The sequence below is a fragment of the Cydia pomonella genome, chromosome 17 (genome assembly GCF_033807575.1).
Source record: "Cydia pomonella isolate Wapato2018A chromosome 17, ilCydPomo1, whole genome shotgun sequence".
Taxonomy (NCBI): Eukaryota; Metazoa; Arthropoda; class Insecta; order Lepidoptera; family Tortricidae; genus Cydia; species Cydia pomonella.
The window spans coordinates 17,337,889-17,357,471 of record NC_084719.1 but is presented as its reverse complement, the minus strand read 5'-3'; the positions used below and the strand labels follow the sequence as shown (position 1 = coordinate 17,357,471).

The window sequence follows — 19,583 nt, the reverse complement described above, 5'->3', positions numbered from 1 at the left end:
GTTCGTGTCATCCACGATGACGCGCAGATTTGTATTAAAGTATCCTTTAATAGCATGACATTACGAGTTAAGGCACACGTCGTCGTGAATGACACGATCTATTTCTTGTTGACTGCCTTTATTCGCTACGTCTGCGTATTCGATTCCGAATGAGAACCATTTATCGAGAGCATTTCATGCAACCATTATGCAACTTAGCTAAATGAAATAACTCGTAAAATTTTGCAACATTTATTTTAAATATTGTTTAATATAAATATACAGTCAGCGCATGCAGCAACTGATGAGACGTTGCATTATAATTATAACACATTATAAGTACATTTTAAAGCTTGACAAAGCTGCTATAAATATTATAAAACTGCATAAAGGGAATAATTTATTTTCAATCACAATTTTTAATGCTTAAAATATAGTGCCTGTTGAGCTGTTCATTCTTCATCTTCATCCGAGAATGTGAGTATCTGAAAATAATAGATAAAATGTAGAAATGGATCATTTAGTAATAGAATGTAAATAAACAAAATCCGGCAAGTCAATAATTCGGTCAATAATAAAACAATACCGTAGATACAAAATGTGTGAAAGATTAACCTAATAACGTAGTTCTTTTTTTTAACATTACATACGCTTACTATAAAATAAAAGCTTGTAATACAAATTTGTAACTTACATCCGTCATTTCAGCCGTCAGCTGCAACTCTGCTAACCCAGTAACCTCCTCCAAATAGCTGCCACTATTCAGTACTTTAAACACGAACTCCTCGCCCTCCATTCTATATTTGTCGAGTACTAAGTCCGAACATGCTATGCAGTGGTTGAACTTGGCGCAGGTGGGCGCGAGGGTGCGGTGCGAGTGCAGGAAGCCGCGGAGGGAGTGCGGCACGGGGCCGAGCACGCCCTGCGGGCCGGGCGGCGCGGCGGACTCGTCGGTCGGGTCGGATAGGGCTGGAGCGTGTTCTCTGGAAATTAACTTAAATCTATTAGCATAAATGTTCAAAAAATTAAAGCTTTAGGTGTGACGAATAATTACCAAACAACCTTTAACATGAAATAAACGACTTCATATGTCATCATTTTATGGTCTTCATCAGCAGTTCCACCTCACTAATAGTCGCTTTCCGTGAACAATGGCATGGTTACTACAATGCTACACTATAGGATGGGTGTGTCTATAATATTCATCAGATTACGTGTCAATGATAATACAACACCACAACTTATCTGCTTTGCCTACAGGTTGACTGGTAGAGAATGCCTTACGGCATTAAGTTCGCCTATTGTACAGTGTGTTTTCTTATGTGCAATAAAGATTAAATAAAATAAATAAATAAATAATGGACAAACTCTATGCCTAACAGTTTGTCCAATTGTCCCTTTAAAAAAGGTTTTTCGAATACATACAGATAAAAAATTACTAAGCAAGCTTCAGTTAAGTTCAAGTCTCGATCTCGAAAGTAGGTTAAACTTTAACAAACGTTAGATCTACCTGATATAAGGAGATCCAAACGCGCAAATGGCATTGGATAGGGCATATCCTCAGGGAGCCTGACACCCAGCTATCCAAGGTGGCCCTGACCTGGAAGATGCCCGGAAAACGGAAACATGGTCGCCCTAAATCTACTTGGCGCCGTTCCGTGGAGCAAGAGTTGGGTGTATTGGGGATGGGGTGGGAGGAGGTTACCCAAGCTGCCCAGGACCGGAGTCAGAGAAAGAAAATGGTTCGAGCCCTACACCCCAGCAGGGGGTAACAGGATGAAAAGGAAAAAGATCTACCTGAGCGGGTGTTGCGTGAGCGCGGCGAGCAGCTCCACGGCGAGCGCGCCGGCCACGGCCGCGGCGCCGGGCCGCGTCACCGTGCACTGCTGGTCCAGCGTGCGGTCCTTCAGCGACTGCCAACGTAACAAGCGAGGGACCGACCTGAGCGGGTGTTGCGTGAGCGCGGCGAGCAGCTCCACGGCGAGCGCGCCGGCCACGGCCGCGGCGCCGGGCCGCGTCACCGTGCACTGCTGGTCCAGCGTGCGGTCCTTCAGCGACTGCCAACGTTCAACAAGCGTACTATACTTACAGAGGCCTTACAATAACGGTATAAATACTAAATAATTATTGTTGTAGAAAAAAAAAAATGCCAGCTAGTTTAACTGCTGAAATAGTCAGCGTCAGCGCTGTGCGATGTCTTATGTTTTGTGGTCATCGCATTATCAAACGTCAACTTTTGACTTCACAATCGTTTGTCCTTATTCGCCATTTTGACATTTGCGCTTGTTGGAAAAAGACAACATTTAACAGTTTTAAAGTTTTAAGAATATAAGGCTATAGATAATTACATTGCCCGGAGCGGTGACGTCATTGCAGAAGTAACAACCCAGCTGAGCGCCTGGCAGGTATGTAGCGTGCGACTGTTCAGGGGCCGACTGTTCAGTGGCTGACTGTTCAGGGTCTGACTGTAGTTCAGAGGATGAGGCACCATGCCTCATGACTAGGTAGCTGTCGAAGCCGAGCGCCGCGTTTATTACTATCTGTGGAAGAAATGGGTTAGAAAGATCCAATATACCTACACTTGCATGGATATGGGGTGTCTTCTTTACAACCCTTAGAAAAATTTAGGTCATGCGGAGCAACCCTCATATCGCAAAAAAATAAGCTTTACCAAAGAAAACATCGACATCAAGTCGGCCAATATGTATGAAACCACAACCACATCAATACTTTGATAGCAAAAAGAACAATAACAGTTTTCATCAAAGTAAGTAAGTTATCTAAGTCTAGGAGAAAAAACAATATCCTAATTGTTCAGATTGCAACCTTTTTTACGTTTTGAATTCACCTATTTGATAATGACATAATTTTGGATTTGAATAATTAAAAGGAATTGTGTCAAGCATTACTCACTCATATATCTGTCATGGAAATAAATCAAGTCGCCCTGTATATAGATTTCGGATTTTTATTGTAAATTAGTGCAATCCAATCAAGACATCATCACAACTTATTCATGGTCCTTCGAACCGGATAAAAGGAAGTAGTGCAGTGTTTTTAAGTTTCATACTTAAAAAATAATACCTTCCCGTAATAAGCACCAATAAGCGTAGGCAGCCACCTCGCCTCCCTGGTGTCCAAAAGTAAGAACACGACGTCATGGGCTTGAATGGCGTCCGTTAGGGTTTTGATGTTGGCAGCTGTTTCGGCGCGCAGCGACTCGCCTACTGGGTGACCGGGCATTGGAATGTGTAGCGCGATGCCGCGAGTTTCCTGTACGCAAATATACAAGTTATTATTATGACAGTAAAGTTGAGTTTTAGTCCTACATAATATTTCGGTTTTTGACGTTAGGTGCAGGTTTGAACTGTAGTCATCGCCTACGGGATGTTTATTGCCCCGCTAGAAACGTTAACTATTTTCGATTACCGTATAACAATCTTTTCCAGCTGTCGTAAAAAAAAATCTGATCTGAATATAAAAAAAAGCAGCAAAAATTGCTGTTACAATATTTTGCTCTACTTTAAATACGCGATTAGGCGGGTCCATACAGAGCGAGCATACACGCGAGGAAATCTCCTCGCGCACAAAACAGCCAGTGTAGACGTGCCTATGCCGTTTTGTGATTGCCTCGCGCGTATGCTCGCCCTGTGTGGACCCGCCTATTTCGTATTTAATTCTTCGTCCAATGCTTTAAGGGTGCTGAGGTAGTTTGTAGTACTTGTTGTACTTTTCTAGAATCTACGAGTATGCACACTACAGAAGGCAGGATCATCCTTAGATTGTTAGTGGTGGCATCGGCCTTGCCTCGGCCGGCGCGGCAATAGGCCCGATCTACACAGAACGAACCGCCTCGTGAGAAAATTGCCGAGCGAAGGAGCTTGGTCTGTGTCTGTGTAGACGTGCCTCGGCTGCATTACCTTAGGCGAGGCACGTCTCCACCGACCGAGCTGCTTCGCGGCGCAATTTCCTCGCGAGGCGGTTCGGTCTGTGTGAACCCGCCTAATCTTTGTGCGTGAACAGCACTTGCCGCGTTGGGTTCCAGTACGACACTTTGCCGTACTAGGTAGTCGACAAACATGAGATCTATATTCTTAGCCAAACCGACTTCATCAGTAACAAACGACAGCAATTTTGAAAAATATAGGCGTGACGGCTCAAACAAAATTTGAATTTTGCCAGGCTATATATACCACGTTGTGAGAATCTTTACGTTTGTAACTCACTACAGAAGGCAGGATCTTCCTCAGATTGTCGGCAGCGGCATCGGCCTTGCCTCGGCCGGCGCGGCAATCCTCGTGTGTAAACAACACTTGCCGCGTCGGGTTCGAGTACGACACTTTGCCATAGTCCACGAATGTAATGTGGCGGAAACCCCAAGCCTGAAAACAGCAAAAAAGCCATTTCACTATCTGAAGGTTGTCTGGAAGAGATCGCCGTTTAGCGATAAGTCCGCCTGTTGTTACCTACATATGTAAACCTTTACATACTTTGTACCATTTTTTTTGTAGTGTGCAATAAAGCATTTTATTATTATTATTACTTCGATAAGTTAACCCTTTAAGTGACACCCGCCTTATTAATCAAGTCGATCAAATTTTTAAACAAAGTTATAATTTTAACAAGCTAAAAATGATGACCTGAAGGAACAACTGTTGTTCGATTCCAGTAAGATTTTTCTATGATTGAACAATTGAAATTGAAATCATTTATTTCGGGCACACATTCCATATAGTACATACAAAAATTACTATATATCTAGTGTACAATATAAAAAACAATAAATACCTAAAACTGATTAATACTATCTATTGCGATAATGCGTTGGATCGTTGGGTTCATGTAATTGGTTCCAACGCCTCATCAGTGGGCAGTCCACTCTGACGATAAATGCGACAATACTCGTAGTACAGTAGCTTTCACGCCGTCAGGTGAATAACTAACTGCGTAGGCCTTTAACTATGGCTACCAAGGTCTCTGATTTGAATAGAGATTGTGCCCTGGGCTTGTTGTATAAATAACTCATATTTCAAGTGGACACATCACTTGCATTCATAATAAAACTTGTAAATGGTTTTACTAAAGAATCCCAGTAGAGTATACAATACCACAAAATAAGTCCCAGCATACAGTTGGTGTGCTTCATGACGTCTACTTCCAGGCCCAGCAAGAGTCACTCCATCATAGTATGTTCAAGTTTCCAACCCAACCTGGAGAGTAAGATAAGTACCAGTAAACCCCGTGCGACGTGGCAGCCGAGCGTGCCCGCGCCGAGCAGCAGGCATTTGGTGCGCTTCATGACGTCTACATCTAGGTCTGGCACGAGTCTCCACTTCATCAGCTTGATATTCAGGTCTGACGATGTCTCCGCCAACCTGGAGGTTGAAGGCTGGGTTTTATGAAGATGCCTTTGAGTTTGTTACTTAAGTAAAATTGGCCGTATTGCAGGCACCATACGCAAAATTTTAGTAAACCTAATCTAACCTAACCTAAGACGTACTTAACAGGGTCCATCGACGCGGACATGTTGGCTAGCTTGGGCCCAAAGTTACCACGGTCGTTCCTTTCCCAGCCGACCCAACCGGCACTCTCTACTGCTTGCACATTCTGAAAATAGCAACGTAATTTTACATAGCTGGCATTCATTGATCATGCCTTCTGAAGGCCTAGTTCTATAAGTGTGAAAGGGTTCCAATTTTGCGTCCATGTTTGCTAGTACCATAGACAAAACTGCAAGTTCATAGTGACCATAAGAAAAATAAAAATAATGTCTATGATAAAAAATATTATAAATGTGTTTTTATTTATTCAATAGGTGGTCCACATAGAGCAAGCATACGCGCGAGGCAATTTCCTGACGCACAGAACGGCCAGTGTAGACGTGCCTCGAACGAAGATTATAGACCAAACCCCTTTGTGGGACCTGTAACATCTTGGGGGTTCCTGTGCCCATCTGTCAGTGATGCATAGGCCAGTTAAAGTGATTTTTTTTCAACACTCTAATGGCATGATGATTGTGCGTAAGCAGGTGAATCATTAAAAATGAAAGACAATTATTTACAATGTCTTATTTAAGGTTTATGTGATCAGCCGCCTTGCAAGGAAATTCCCACGCAGAGTGTCTCGGTTGGAGAGGATATGCCTTGCCAGAGGCAATGCGGCAGATAACTAGTTTTCTATATTTAACACAGTTATATAGTTAGTTATTAGTTAAAGTTTTAATACCTTGAACATAACTTTATCAATATTACAAGAGTAATAAACACACATGCTTACCTCAGGTACAGAAACCGTGAACACCAAGCTTTTATCAATAGCACCGCTAGCACTGCACCTCAGCCCTATAACCTGGATATCCATCTTGCATAGACTCGGGCAATGCTCAAGCAACGCTGCTAAAAACGAACGCAGCGGCCATCCTGGATTGTTTCCATTACTCGGATCAGCAAACACAAAATAAAGACTTGATAGGTCAATGTTTAAATCATTTTGTACTTCTAATTTCGGATTGAATAATTCAGCTAAAGGTTTTATAAAAACATTATCATTTTGTTTAAGAATAAAAAAAAAGTTTTTCTGATCTGAATCAATTTTTTTATAGTCTTGTGCAATGTCTTCAAGCTGTTTGTTGCTGAAGCTTAAGGATATGCTATTGGTCTCTTTAAGATAGACTGTCGGCTGACTCGGTGATGGGAAGGCAAACCAATAGTAGTAGTGGAACTTCTTCAAATCCTAAAAAAAAACAAAAGTAGTTTTTCATACTGATAAAACATGCAATGAAGTATATTATGGTTTATGGTAGATAATAGCTTTAAGATATAATTAAACACAAATAAACTAGAAAAGGTTTCTATAACGTCAAGAGAATTTCAAGTTTATTATTCTCATTTAAGGTTCAAATTAGATTGGACTTTGGGGAAATGTGACTTGTCTTCAAATTAATATTTTTGGATTTTTTCGGAAAAACCTTGTAGTATGGTGTGGCCTGGAAAATGCCTAACAAATCAATTTCAGACATAAACAATTACAATAAAAAGTAGGTATAAGAAAAATGATTGGAACTTGTTTTGCATTACATATTAGCAATCTGCAAATATTAATCAATGGCTGTACTTTGAGGGATGGTATCATGTTTTTTGTAGATAAATAAAATATAACCAAGACAAACAGCACAAAACCAAATGGCTGCCCTGTTGCGGCAAAACATCGTATTTTATTACATATTTCTTACAAACACTGTTTTGTTGTAACAGGGCAGATTAAATGGTGCCACGGTGACCCATCAGTTCCAATAAGTAAAATAAATATTCTTACACAGATTGACTAAGTCCCATGGTAAGCTCAAGAAGGCTTGTGTTGTGGGTACTCGGACAATGATATATGTAATATAAAAATAATTAAATACATAAAAACCACCCATGACTCAGGAACAAATACCTGTGCTCATCACACAAATAAATGCCCTTACCGGGATTCAAACCCAGGACCATCGGCTTCATAGGCAGGGTCACTACCCACTAGGCCAGACTGGTCATCCAACCAATAACATATAAGTAAACATGAATATATTAGGTAACTCACAGCAAAGGAAAGAATTATAAAATTCAACAAGGCCCTGGGATTTGTGATCCATGTCTTTTCCTTAATGTTAGCCCATATCGCTTCACCGATTGAATTAAGTAATGCTGCTTTGTCTATGTTCTTAAACTCTTCTATTGTGTTCTTGTTCATTATAGTTCCCGTAACATTCTCGTACAGCTGTTCATTGGTGGGTTCTCTATAATGTACAAAAGTCATTAAATTACGATACAAAATATTTTTTATAGTGAAACTAAGTGTTTATATAAAATTAATGTTAGGATAGGATAATTAAATATGAATTGATTACTAACTTATTGAATGATGTTCCGTCGACTTCAAATACAGTCCCAATATCATCACGATATGTAAATCGGCCGAAAATTTGTTTTGTAGTTTCGTTTAGCCTATCCACGTCTAGTTTCATATCAGTAAGAGCATGCCAAAAGGATGGGTGAACGAACGACGTAAACGGCACATATTGAATTATTTCTCCATTTGAAGCCATATTTCAATTCGTATTAATGTGTACTTATTCTTTTCTATAATAATTTATTATTCTTCAAAACACACAAGTACTCAAGAAAAGAAATGTCATGTCAACACACACATGTCAATGTCAAAATTGTCAACGAGCCATTTTTTTTAATTTATGGTTCCTAACTTCGGACTCCAATCCTTTAAGCCAGACTAACTTAAAAACTTAAATAATACAATACTCTCAAGGAGAACTATATATATTATAGTCTGTCAAGCATTCGGCTATAATTATCTAGCCTTAAGGGCCAATTGCATCCACACTTTCAGACATCGGGCGTGATAATCGTTTTTCGTTTCACGGAATATCAGCACATCGATAACAATATTTGAAATGTAAAAAAATGTTTCATATGCAAAAATATGAAATATTGAACATTTTTGGAAATTAGAGACAAAGATTTCAAATTTTATGTGAATGTGATTTTGTGTGAAGGGTGAGGTTTTGGTGAAAAGGAAAAATAGTCTAGCCGGGCCTGACCAAAGAGCATATAATCACTACGTTTTATGGGCCTGACATTGGACCATAGCGAGTGACGCTGCCACAGCGAATAATAATTGAATTATCTGAATCCTATATTGGAGGGACTGTCTCATTCTCATTTCAAACACTTATAGTCTATCAAGTCATTTCCATCAGTAGAAGAATACGGCAAATTTAAAAAATGTATGTGCGAAGGGTTATTATCCTTTGTCATCGTATAGAAAATTTAAAATTCGCGCTTGTTTCTACTGACACAGTTGTTTGTCCGGCTATATAGATAGAGAGAAATCATACTGTCTTTGTCTAACGGTATTACTCTTTGTCAGACCATAATTAAGCAAGCAGGTTTTATACTGTCTATGGAAATGGGTGTACTTATTGAAAATAACTGGCAGTTAAGTTTAAAATTTGATAGTCCTTTGAGGAATAGAAAACATAATCATTATTTTCAGTTTTGAAAAATGTAGTAATGTCTACATTCAAAGTAGCTATTTTAAATTTTTTCTTGATTAACACATAATTAAGCTACTTTCATGTAGAGTTGCTGTTAATGTTTGGCCTAATTCACCCGAAATTATCGTGAATTAAATTGTGAGTATTTTATTGCATAATTTCCTTCTTTTTTCAGTCGTTTCAATGTTTAACCCGACAACTTACACGGTCGCGATAACGCGACGGATGAAAGTTACCTCTGCCTCCCACTACCGTGAAATCACACACGCAATTTCATACCTACAATCAATGATATGTAACTATGTACTTAGATTAAACTCATACATAAGGAGCACAAAAAATACTTCCATATTTATTTCTATTTACCTACGAAGAAATCAGTTATTTTTGATTAATTTTCGCATTCCATTCATCATTCCATACTCGTTGTTAAACATAAACTTGTCTCCTTTGGTGAGCTCGTTAGCACGCGCATTTTCTCGCTTGCCCAGGTGCGACTAATGGCAACTTGTAGGTACAATTTGTCACAGGGTTTTTAAGGTCTTTAATTTTGGAGCGCCTAAAACCTATCTTGAATATAAATCATTGCCTGAAAGTTGAAGGGTCCAATACTCTAAATAATAATTTATTGCATTATTTTTTAACTGTTTTTCAGATTTCGACTTTGCGATAACGCGGGCACAAAATATTTACTAAGGTGCCCGTATCAAATTAAGTCTGCATGATTGTTCGATTTTTCAAGTACCTGTTTTAATGCAAATATACAGTACGTATTGTGGTGAGCTATAGTTTAAAAATCATAAGTAAAAAGAAATCATCTTCTAACCCTTTCAAAGGCGACGGTCACGAGGTTGCCTAAATCAAATCAAATGGAAAAAAATACGATATCAATTTAACCGTCCTACTTTCAAGTATAAGGCGAGCAAACGGCGCAAAATAACGATTGTATGCGATATACACAGCGTTAAACGCTATGCGTTTGCCGATTGCCACACACCCATTTCACATCAGATATATTCTAATGACTACTCTACATTGTGTTACGCGGTGAACGCAGCGTTAAGCACATTGTCATTTTTCCGACATTCCGTTGATTGCATGCTTCAACGCTGCATTTATCCCATAAAACAACCGCAGGCTTAAGGCTTTTAAGTATATGCTTTCTGCATAGGCTTGCCTAATGACGAAAGGCAGCAAAAGGTTGAAATTTAATACTCTTCCTTCCTACTCCAAAAACATTCATTAACTGCAACATAACTAATTATTAACACACATAAAACCATCAAAATTTAGAACCTAAACAGTATCTCATTTTTTTCACAGATTTATTTTAACTTACCTGACTCATCCTCTTCAAGCAAATGGCAATATATTCAACTTTAAGTGATGCTATGAACTCCAAAGTATACGATTTGGTGCCGAAATCTCTTACTGCCAAAAGTTTAATCAGTTCTGGCAGTGCCAATTCAAACTACAAACGACGTAAAAGCAAGAACAAGTCAGTCTATATCTCTAATAATCATATCCACTTGCGTTCCCTCACTGAAGAAAAATCCGAAAATAAGGTCTTATCTTCCTTTCAACTAGCTGCGAAATTGTATAAATCTAATTCTGATGAATTCAAACCGGCGAAGAAAATGAGTAAGAAGAGCAACAAAAAGTCTGTGTTGACTCTTCCTAATGAGCCGGCTGTACTGCCTCAGTCTTGCACTGTAAGCGATATGAACGACACAGAATATTACAAACGTATGCAAAAACCTAATAAGGCGCAAAAAACGAAAAAACGCCAGCCTCAGAAGAAAAATCCCAAGCCACCAGATTACAACTGTGAATATTATGACAGAGACGCAGACTACTGTTCCCAAATGAACGTATACCTAGATTGTAGTTCTGTAGATGTCGTTAAGAATTTCAAAGGCGACTGCCGAAGAAAAGCAAGAGATACTTATAATTCCAAAACCGATGCACCGTCTCCATCTGATGTTTGGTCTGTGTTGAGGAATATGAATAGATTTCAATTTTATCCATCTCCACCCATGTCTGATGACAGTAGCTACGAAATAAAGCCGAGAAAAAAAGTAGTCAAGAAGAAACTTAATAGAGGGTGAGATATCTTTGTGATCTAGTCTTTCAGAAGTATCAAACTGCCAATCTTTATTCATAGATAACCAATTTAATTTAGGATTTGATAAAAAAAATTGACTGAATCACAATGTTTCTATTTCAGCGTTTATGAGACGTGCCGAACCGAGCAGATTTATTTCCAGACTGAGCTTAATGTTCCTAGAGATGGCAGTCTTTCAGCGTCTTCTCAGATAACTGTGATTGACAACAATGATGAACTCAATAATTTTTGCAAAAAAGTGGAAATTACGTCTTTTGAACAAAATGTACCACTGGTTAATACAAAGAATAAGATGCAAGATTCACCAAAGACTAATGGCAGAAGAAGTAGAAACTCCAATTTTAAATCTAGAACAAAGAAAAATTCCGCAAGCAAAGATACGCTCGTTGACCAAAAATCTAAACTATCTGAAGTATCGATGAAGTCAGATCAGACATTAAATAGAGGTGATGGCAGCTTTAAAGAATCACAGACAAAACATGTTTGTACGACAGAAGTGCAAACCGACGCGAATATTGAAAGTAAGTATTTTAAAATGAAATAAATGTTATGTTGTATCTAGAATGTAGGTAGTATTCATTCGATTGTATGTTGCAGAAAAAGAAGTCGATAAGCCGCAAATAAGTCTCCACACTTGTTTACACAATGCTGTTTCCAACACTGGGACTATGAGCGGTGATATACCGAAACAAATTATGAATAGGCGTCAGGATATGAAGATGCCTCTCCGACGTCCTTTACCAAGTCGGGTACCCTGGACTAGCACTCAACCGCGTCCCAATATCCCACCGGGACGCCCCTTAACAAATGATTCTTCTAATGTTATACTCAGTCCACCTCATGGCTTAACGTTTTCCAAACTACAAGACAGCCCTAGAGTTCCTTACCAAGCCACAGCGGATCCAATGCACCCGTTAACTCAAACCGCCATACGCAGAATTGTAGCCAAAATCAAATTCCCTTTAGTTATTTTGGGAAAAGATCAGGTCAGTGGCACATTTGAAGTAGAGCATTACGATTACCCACAATTCAATGGGTTAGATGAACATGTGTGGCCTTTTATGATCAATTGGATGGAGAAACCTAAATTATTTGAATTTGAGATGGCGGCGCAATCTAAAAAGCAAACTTTCAAGGACAAAGGGCCCATTTCAACCAATATTGATTGTACAGTTCGCAACAAAAAGAAACAGATGGGTGCATCTCTCAGTAACGTTGAATCTAAACAGAGTAGTGTCGCCAAAACGAAACCAGTATCCCGATTCCGAGATAACATATTGAAGCTTCTGTATAGGAAGACTTCTAATCAAAAGATGGGTAATGATATCTTACCTACACGTGTCCAGCGGAACGCGAATGTGAACCAGTTACCAATCAGAAATACTAACATTGGTTCAAGCAAATGTAGGACATTGAGCATAGTCATCAGCAATAGCTCCATAGCACAATCTCGAGCAAGAAGTCCACCTCGAGCGAGGAGTCCACCTCTAGCGAGGAGTCCACCTCGAGCGAGGAGTCCACCTCGAGCGAGGAGTCCCCCTCGAACGAAGAGTCCGCCTCAAACGAAGAGTCCGCCTCAAACGAAGAGTCCGCCTCGGACGAAGAGTCCATCTCGAACGAAGAGTCCAGTGAGAACAGTAAAACCAAGTTTTTCAACATCACCCCCACCACCGACATCGCCGTCCAAAATTTTAATACCACCGAAAAAACGTGAACCTCAAAGAATTTGGGGCAAACCCAAATGGGCGAGTGATTTCATTGAAAATGTAATTAATAAGATTAAATGTGGGATATATTATACTAGCGAACCGCAAACAAAGAATTCAAAGATGCCTGCACCTCCTCAGAATCGCACAAGCGATACTAGTGACTTAAAACATAGTAAGTATGGTTTCTCTTACGCTATTATGTTTGTATAAAGAGCTAATGAGGTTGGTTGCACACCAAAACGCTCGCCACAAGACTAGCTCTGCCTCAACCCGGCCCGCTCTGAACTTATTTTTATACTGTAACGCATATATACTGCATCGCCTCGCCTTAGAACAATCTAAGCGGTACGTTGACAACTCGTAGTAACCGCGCCTCCAACTGGTTGTTGTTACCGCGCTTGCGTCTCACCATCTTCGGCGTAGGGCTATAACCACGAAAATCGAAGTTCGCAATTGCGGGCATTTTTATCTGTCACAAATTACGTCTTAGTGAGAGTAAAAGAGAAAGATCCCCGCAATTTGCGAATTTCGGTTTTCACGGATTATTATGATTCAAGCTATTCTCTGAGTTACAGATGCAAAGGAAGTTTCCATTCAGGTGACCATGCCCATAATTACAGAAGATTTCACACCAAAAGTGACTATACAAAAGAAAAAGGAACTTACTGTAATGTTGCCTGGATTTGATGATGCTATGCCACCACTGGAAATAAAATCGATGACTCGGAACTTAATCGCAGTGAAGCATTGCATTATGAATGTTTTGCTACAATTTGACGTAAACGTACCACCAGAAGCAGACCAAAGCGCACTCGCCATCAAGCGTTCTACTTCTTGCGTACCTCTTTCCGCAACAGAGAGCAGGACAAAAGTATTTAAATGTAAAACTAGAATCCTTAATGCTGCATTGCCTGCTGAACTTTGCAGCATTATACCGAGAGTGATGACGCAATTTTTAGATAAAGAAATGCGACCGCCCCTAGCATTACAAGAACCAAAGAGAAATATATCTCTAAGCACCATATCTGAATACACGACGACATCTGACATCCAGGAGCCATGCAAATTTCCATTGTTGCCTCAAATAACAATGTCTCCAGAGCTGATGAGATTAAGTAACGGGAGATTCTCGAAAAATCCAAAGTCGTGGGCAGAAAAATCAAATGAAAACATTTACATTCTTTCAATAAAGGAATATCCATATCAGTATCGTAACATAGTAGGAATATTGTCACCGCATACGTCACTATACCGACAAGCCTTCATTGTACATCCGAGTCGTGCGTTGGTACTGAATTCAACCAATACTCAATGTAATTCATCGAGTCAGCCAAGTCTAAATACTGTATCTAAACCTAATTTATGCACAGATTTAGTTCCGTATACGGGTAATAAACTATCATATTATGGTGGATGCATAGTACAAAATACACCACCGATAGCGTTAAAAGAACTCTTTAATAAAATGTTACAAGTAAATACAAATTCTCTCTCGGAGTATTTACCTACCATCAAGATGCAAACCTGTAATAATCATGTCTACGTGAACTTGACTATTGGCAACCATTTGGGAATAAATCCTTCTTTATGCATCGACACTACACATTTTAAATATAATACGCTAAGCATTGTTACGACAGTTTCATCTACTGCTGTTGTGAAATATGAACGTCCTGAGAAACAAATTGAATACATAAAACTTGCGGAGATAAAAGAATCTAACAGGACAGAAACAAGAAAACCGGTACCGAATATAGGAATGACTAAAATTACAAAGAAAGGTCACGTGAGATACGTGAAACTTTACAAGAAATGCAAATCCACTTCACACATTGTAGCGGAACGAAGAAGCACGCCTTTGATTAAAGTGACGAATTTGGACGAATTCTTTCAAGCAATGGGCGCCGGGAAACTGTTATCCAGTGTTTTTGATGGCAGTTGTGAGAAGAAAATTCTGGCGTTCATTTCTGACGTAAGACCTGTTGAAATATTTTAAGGTCAATGCAGGGAAGACCATGTATATAAAATTTTGGATCACTTCCAAACCAAAAATGCCATCATAGGGCAACTCTCTTATATTATTTGTACCTATACATACTTCGCTCGGATACAGTCAGAAAGCAAAAGCTTCACTCGTTCTGCTCTACCGACCTTCTGTTAGTGGACCATGCGTACAATCGCTAGAGTTAGAATAAGCGACGTAAGAGTTTGTAGACGGTCTTCTCCGCATAGACCTTAGATCGAATAATTTTTAGCTAAAGATAGAAGGCTTAGGACTAGGAATTGACCTGTCTGTTCCTGTCTCTGACTATATATTGCTGTCAATGGCGTCACCAGCTAATGGGCTAGGGGGGAGCGGCAGTTGATATGTGGTAGATATAGCCAATGGCCAAGGAGAGGGGAAGTGGCTTACATTTAGTTAAAAATTATATTCTCTTGAAGGGGAGGCAGCTGACTCCCCCTACCACCACCTGGTGAAGCCCTTGATTGCTGTCCCACCCATGATGTCGGCGGTCAATGACACTGCGCGAGAGCGACAGCAATATAATTATGCGCGGGCGATAGAGATAGAAACAAGCAGGTCAATGTATGAAATTCCTCGTGCTAAGCGCCCTTTCTTTGGCATTTACCAAAGTACCTACCTAAGGTACCTACGTCATTGAATCGGACATTATTTTTTCAGTTGAAAACTTACATTTCGGGAATAACACCGAGACAAGCTTTACTAGTCATGTTACTGGCAAACAAGAAAGATACGTCCAATTTAATAAGATTTCGACCCGTAATACTGCAGGGCATAGCGGTCCATAGGATCACACGAGCTAGCGAGTTGGATATGGAAGTCGAGGTCATTGAAAAGGAGAAGTTCAATAGAATGCCGGAGGTACCTAAGCGTATATTTATAAAGTATAAAAAATTGAACTAGCAAATCTACCTTAATAATAAAACTGGACTTATCGACCGCGATATTGACTGTGATTACTATTTGTATAGCCCCGCGAACATACCGACGACGACGAACGAACAGACTACACACTCGCACAACTTCACGGCGATTTCACAGTTTGGTTCGCGGCAAGATGGCGCCGATCATGGCCAATATCCCGGTCGGTATTTCTATTGAAACTAACTTTAAAAAAAACTACCTAAATAAAAGTAAATAAAATAAACATTTGGGGCCAATCTTAGTCTGTCTAAGCTAACTCTACAGTTTACACCGACTTGAATAGAACAAAGTGAGAGTGACATCGTCTCTTTTTGGCCCAGTGGTTGACTGGTAGATACCTAATGCCATATGGCATTAAGTCTGCTATTTGTGCTTACAATTTTATGTGCAATAACGATTAAATAATAAATAATTTTCATAAAAAAATTGGACATTAACGTCCAACGCTAACAACGGTTTAATCAGTCACAGACCACAGATGAACATAGATAGACCTACGTGCATATGCATATTAAAATTAAATTTCGGTTTTGACACTTCAGTGACGTGGCGTCAGTGTGACAGCTTTTGTGTTTGACACGGCTTCAAAAAGGTTAATGACATCGCCACACTTTTTAATTGTAAAGGTCATGCAGAGTTAGCTTGGTCCGACACAGATCTATCTACCTACCCCCAAACTAACCATAAGCTTATACATATTTAATTATACTAGCTATGGATACTAGGCAACGATATATGTACATATTTATATAGATAAATACATACTTAGAAAATATATAATATCCATATAGTCCTAATAGACGGGCGTACTGGATCGGGATCTTGGTCCGATCCGCATATCAATTTTTCGCTTTCACTCATAGCTGCATCTTTAATGGACGTAGGTACAGCAAACCACCTTCCACTCAGACTTACTATTCTTCCACTCGATCAAACGGCCGTATCAATGTCGGAATGTCGCGGTCCGCAAGCCCGTCTATTAGGGCTTTAACACTGGAACATTCGTGATGAACACACATATAAATACTCTTACCAGGATTCGATCTCGGGACCTCCTGATTCGGAGGCAGGGTCACTAGCGACTAGGCTAGGATGCCGGACTAGTCGTGCAGATAAATATGAAGCAGTGAATTGAAATATGAGCTTTAGATGTTTTTTCAGTATCTGGACGTCCCTCCCATAATAGAAAGTCAGGAAAATAACGCCAATCTTTTGGAAGAATTGATTTGGATAGCGAAAACTACTGTAAGATTTATTTTATTTTTATTTATAATTGAATGTTAATGTTATATGAATTACACTTCGGTTTAAGTTTATAAAGTAAAACGTTAAGCTTTTACTGCGGCAACAACAACCATTTTTTTACTGCCAAAAATGGCTAAAAGGCAGATGTGCAAACCAATTGCAAGCCATACGATGATTATCGCTTGCTTGTATATTATGACGATAATTAAATAGCTAATGTAAACAAAAGCGAACATATTTGGGCGGTTTGGGCCGATTTTTTTTGTTGAATTTCGATAAAATCAAGTGAATAGATGGAGTTCCCTATGCTACCGCATTTATTTAGCGCAGTTTTACCGTAAGTATGTCCAAAAAATCACCCTCCGAGTTACGAAAACGTATGGAGTAAGGGAGTTCTGCCGCTAGAGTGCACATTATTAGCACCTATCGTGAACCATAGACTATACATACTGTGTCTTAAACTGTTTTTTGACAAGTTTTCACTAATAATAAAATGCATCAAGGCGGTTTGTTTACAAAGGGCCTACCGGGAAACGCGAAAATCGAAATTTAGTTATCTGCCTCTTTATAGCTCGAATGCATAAGAGTGATAAAGAGGTTAGATAACGTAATATAGATTTTGTTGTTTCGCGGTAGAACATCAGATTGTGATGAATTGTGGTAGTGGCGCCCGCCCCCTACGCAGTTTCCCGTAATATTCCGTCCCGTAACATTTTTTTGGTCCCAAATTGGGATTTCGTGTTTAATCCGTCCAAAATGAGGACCTCTTCGGACTCACAAAGTGTCATCAATATCAAAATCGACAACAAAATAAAAAAAGCCTATTTTGCATCCGAAACGAAAAAACCAACTGTCCGCTTTACGAATTTCATTCTTATTACAGGCATCGGATTATCAGAGACAGTTCGACGAAACCTCTGAAAAGTTGCTCAAGGCGCTGTTAGAGAAGAGAAAAAGGTTGAACCCATCATACTTGCGGGTGATGGCTCGCTACGTCGGCCTCGGGCTTCTGAAAACTCCAGTGAATCACTAGTCTCTGACTCTGGGCAGTTTGGAATTCACTTTGCTTTGAAATTGTTTGTGAACGTCTGTTTCGTCATGTAAATTATTTTGTGGTATTGTCTATTTATCATTAAATTATTAGGTTCGATATTTGTTTTTATTTTGGTCCATTACATTTAGTTATGCCGGTCACGCCACACTGGTGTGGAGTCGTCGGTAGCTTGACGACTTGTATATAAGTAAATGAGGATTCGCATATCACTCAATCCTAAAACGTTAGTGTGAGCATACAATGCAATTATTGCGTTTGGTTAACTAAGAACTGAGGGCGAAAATCGAAATTAGCAAATTGCTGGGATCTTTCTCTTTTACTCTAGTGAAGGCGTAATAGGGTTGTTTCCAATTTTTTGAAACGCTTGTATTACATTCTATATTAACTAAAAGTTGCCCTAAAATTGAACTTTTATACTAAAAACGGCTTTAAATATGTTAAATTAACAAAATATATTTTGACGGAAGCTTTCGTGCCCAAAACGCTCTTTGAAAATTGTGTGACGTCACAGTTTAAGGTTTGACAGATAACTACATACGCACGTAGAAGATACGAACTGTCAACTGACATTTTTCATTTTTTTTTCTTCTTCTGGCTTTTACTCCGTGCCAATTTGCACAGGGTGAATTCGCCAATGTCGGTGTTGACTTTCACACGAGAGGAAAAAAACCTATTAGGGTTGTTTCCAATTTTTTGAAACGCTTGTATTACGTTATATATTAACTAAAAGGTGCCCTAAAATTCAACTTTTATACTAAAAACGGCTTTAAATATGTTAAATTAACAAAATATATTTTGACAGATGCTTTCGCGCCCAAAACGCTCTTTGAAAATTGTGTAACGTCACAGTTTACGGTTTGACACATAACTACATACACACGTAGAAGATACGAGCTGTCAACTGACATTTTTCATTTGTGGTTTATCGCCTAACTGTCAACACTGTCAATCCGAGAGTTATGACGTCATCAGAATCTTCAATGACGTTTCGAGTTTAGTCACGTAACGTGTGCCAAAAGATATTTTAAATTCAATATTTACAAAAATATGGTCATTACAGGTTCCCTAAAAGTAGGTAGTTTAACATGTTCTTATAATCGAAAAAAAATTATTGGGACACAATTCTGCCCTAAGATTTGTAGATGGAAACAACCCTATTAAAGTGACAGAAAGATGCCCGCAATTTGCGGACTTCAATTTTCGCGGTTATAGAGCCCTGATTACAAAGGTTACGGTTACAGGTAGGATCATCTTCAGAGCTTTTCTACACGATGGCCCATGGCAGTGGAATGAGATAGCAATATCACTTGCTCCCTCTAACGCATAAATGCGTCCCTTGGACTGGCGTACGTTGAGCCATCGTTTAGAGGAGCCATCAGGGTTATTACAGCGGGAGCTGCAGCCCGTGCCAGCGACAGTTTATGGTGCTCCCACATTGCCTGTTGATATAAAAGGTTATACAACATCGTGTG

General features: G+C 39.4%; 2 protein-coding genes across 7 annotated transcripts; one reads left to right on the top strand and one right to left on the bottom strand.

The window, feature by feature from the left end:
• Positions 1-215: 215 nt before the first annotated feature.
• On the bottom strand, positions 216-8,154 carry LOC133526906 (ubiquitin-like modifier-activating enzyme ATG7). Its single transcript, XM_061863763.1, has 11 exons — positions 7,872-8,154; positions 7,561-7,756; positions 6,256-6,711; positions 5,480-5,586; positions 5,210-5,354; positions 4,206-4,361; positions 3,064-3,252; positions 2,328-2,519; positions 1,777-2,036; positions 674-962; positions 216-464 (listed from the first exon to the last, which is right to left on the bottom strand). Exons 1-11 carry the CDS (start codon positions 8,063-8,065, stop codon positions 432-434), a joined length of 2,217 nt encoding a protein of 738 aa, XP_061719747.1. The 5' UTR covers positions 8,066-8,154; the 3' UTR covers positions 216-431.
• Positions 8,155-8,918: 764 nt separating this feature from the next.
• On the top strand, positions 8,919-18,207 carry LOC133526926 (uncharacterized). 6 transcript variants are annotated; one of them, XM_061863784.1, is made up of 9 exons: positions 8,919-9,169; positions 9,687-9,797; positions 10,355-11,135; positions 11,259-11,677; positions 11,754-13,037; positions 13,441-14,837; positions 15,549-15,749; positions 16,974-17,057; positions 17,941-18,207. In XM_061863784.1, exons 3-9 carry the CDS (start codon positions 10,393-10,395, stop codon positions 18,088-18,090), a joined length of 4,278 nt encoding a protein of 1,425 aa, XP_061719768.1. In that variant the 5' UTR covers positions 8,919-9,169; positions 9,687-9,797; positions 10,355-10,392; the 3' UTR covers positions 18,091-18,207. The 6 variants fall into 6 exon arrangements, with proteins under 6 accessions (XP_061719768.1, XP_061719770.1, XP_061719764.1 ...); XM_061863780.1 differs by having other exon boundaries at positions 9,025-9,169; positions 13,435-14,837; XM_061863781.1 differs by having other exon boundaries at positions 9,025-9,169; positions 9,687-9,809; positions 13,435-14,837.
• The last annotated feature ends 1,376 nt before the right edge of the window (positions 18,208-19,583 follow it).

Bases quoted from the DNA above. Each gene is read 5' to 3' on its own strand.
- LOC133526906 (XM_061863763.1), bottom strand. From the start codon at position 8,065: ATGGCTTCAAATGGAGAAATAATTCAATATGTGCCGTTTACGTCGTTC. The intron at 5,355-5,479 runs GTACGTCTTAGG...TTCAACCTCCAG, and splicing joins GCGTCGATGGACCCTGTTAA to GTTGGCGGAGACATCGTCAG. The intron at 3,253-4,205 runs GTGAGTTACAAA...ATTTGCGTACAG, and splicing joins GGAAGATCCTGCCTTCTGTA to GAAACTCGCGGCATCGCGCT.
- LOC133526926 (XM_061863782.1), top strand. From the start codon at position 10,393: ATGGCAATATATTCAACTTTAAGTGATGCTATGAACTCCAAAGTATAC. The intron at 11,136-11,258 runs GTGAGATATCTT...TTTCTATTTCAG, and splicing joins AAGAAGAAACTTAATAGAGG to CGTTTATGAGACGTGCCGAA. The intron at 15,750-16,973 runs GTACCTAAGCGT...ATGTTTTTTCAG, and splicing joins AGTTCAATAGAATGCCGGAG to TATCTGGACGTCCCTCCCAT.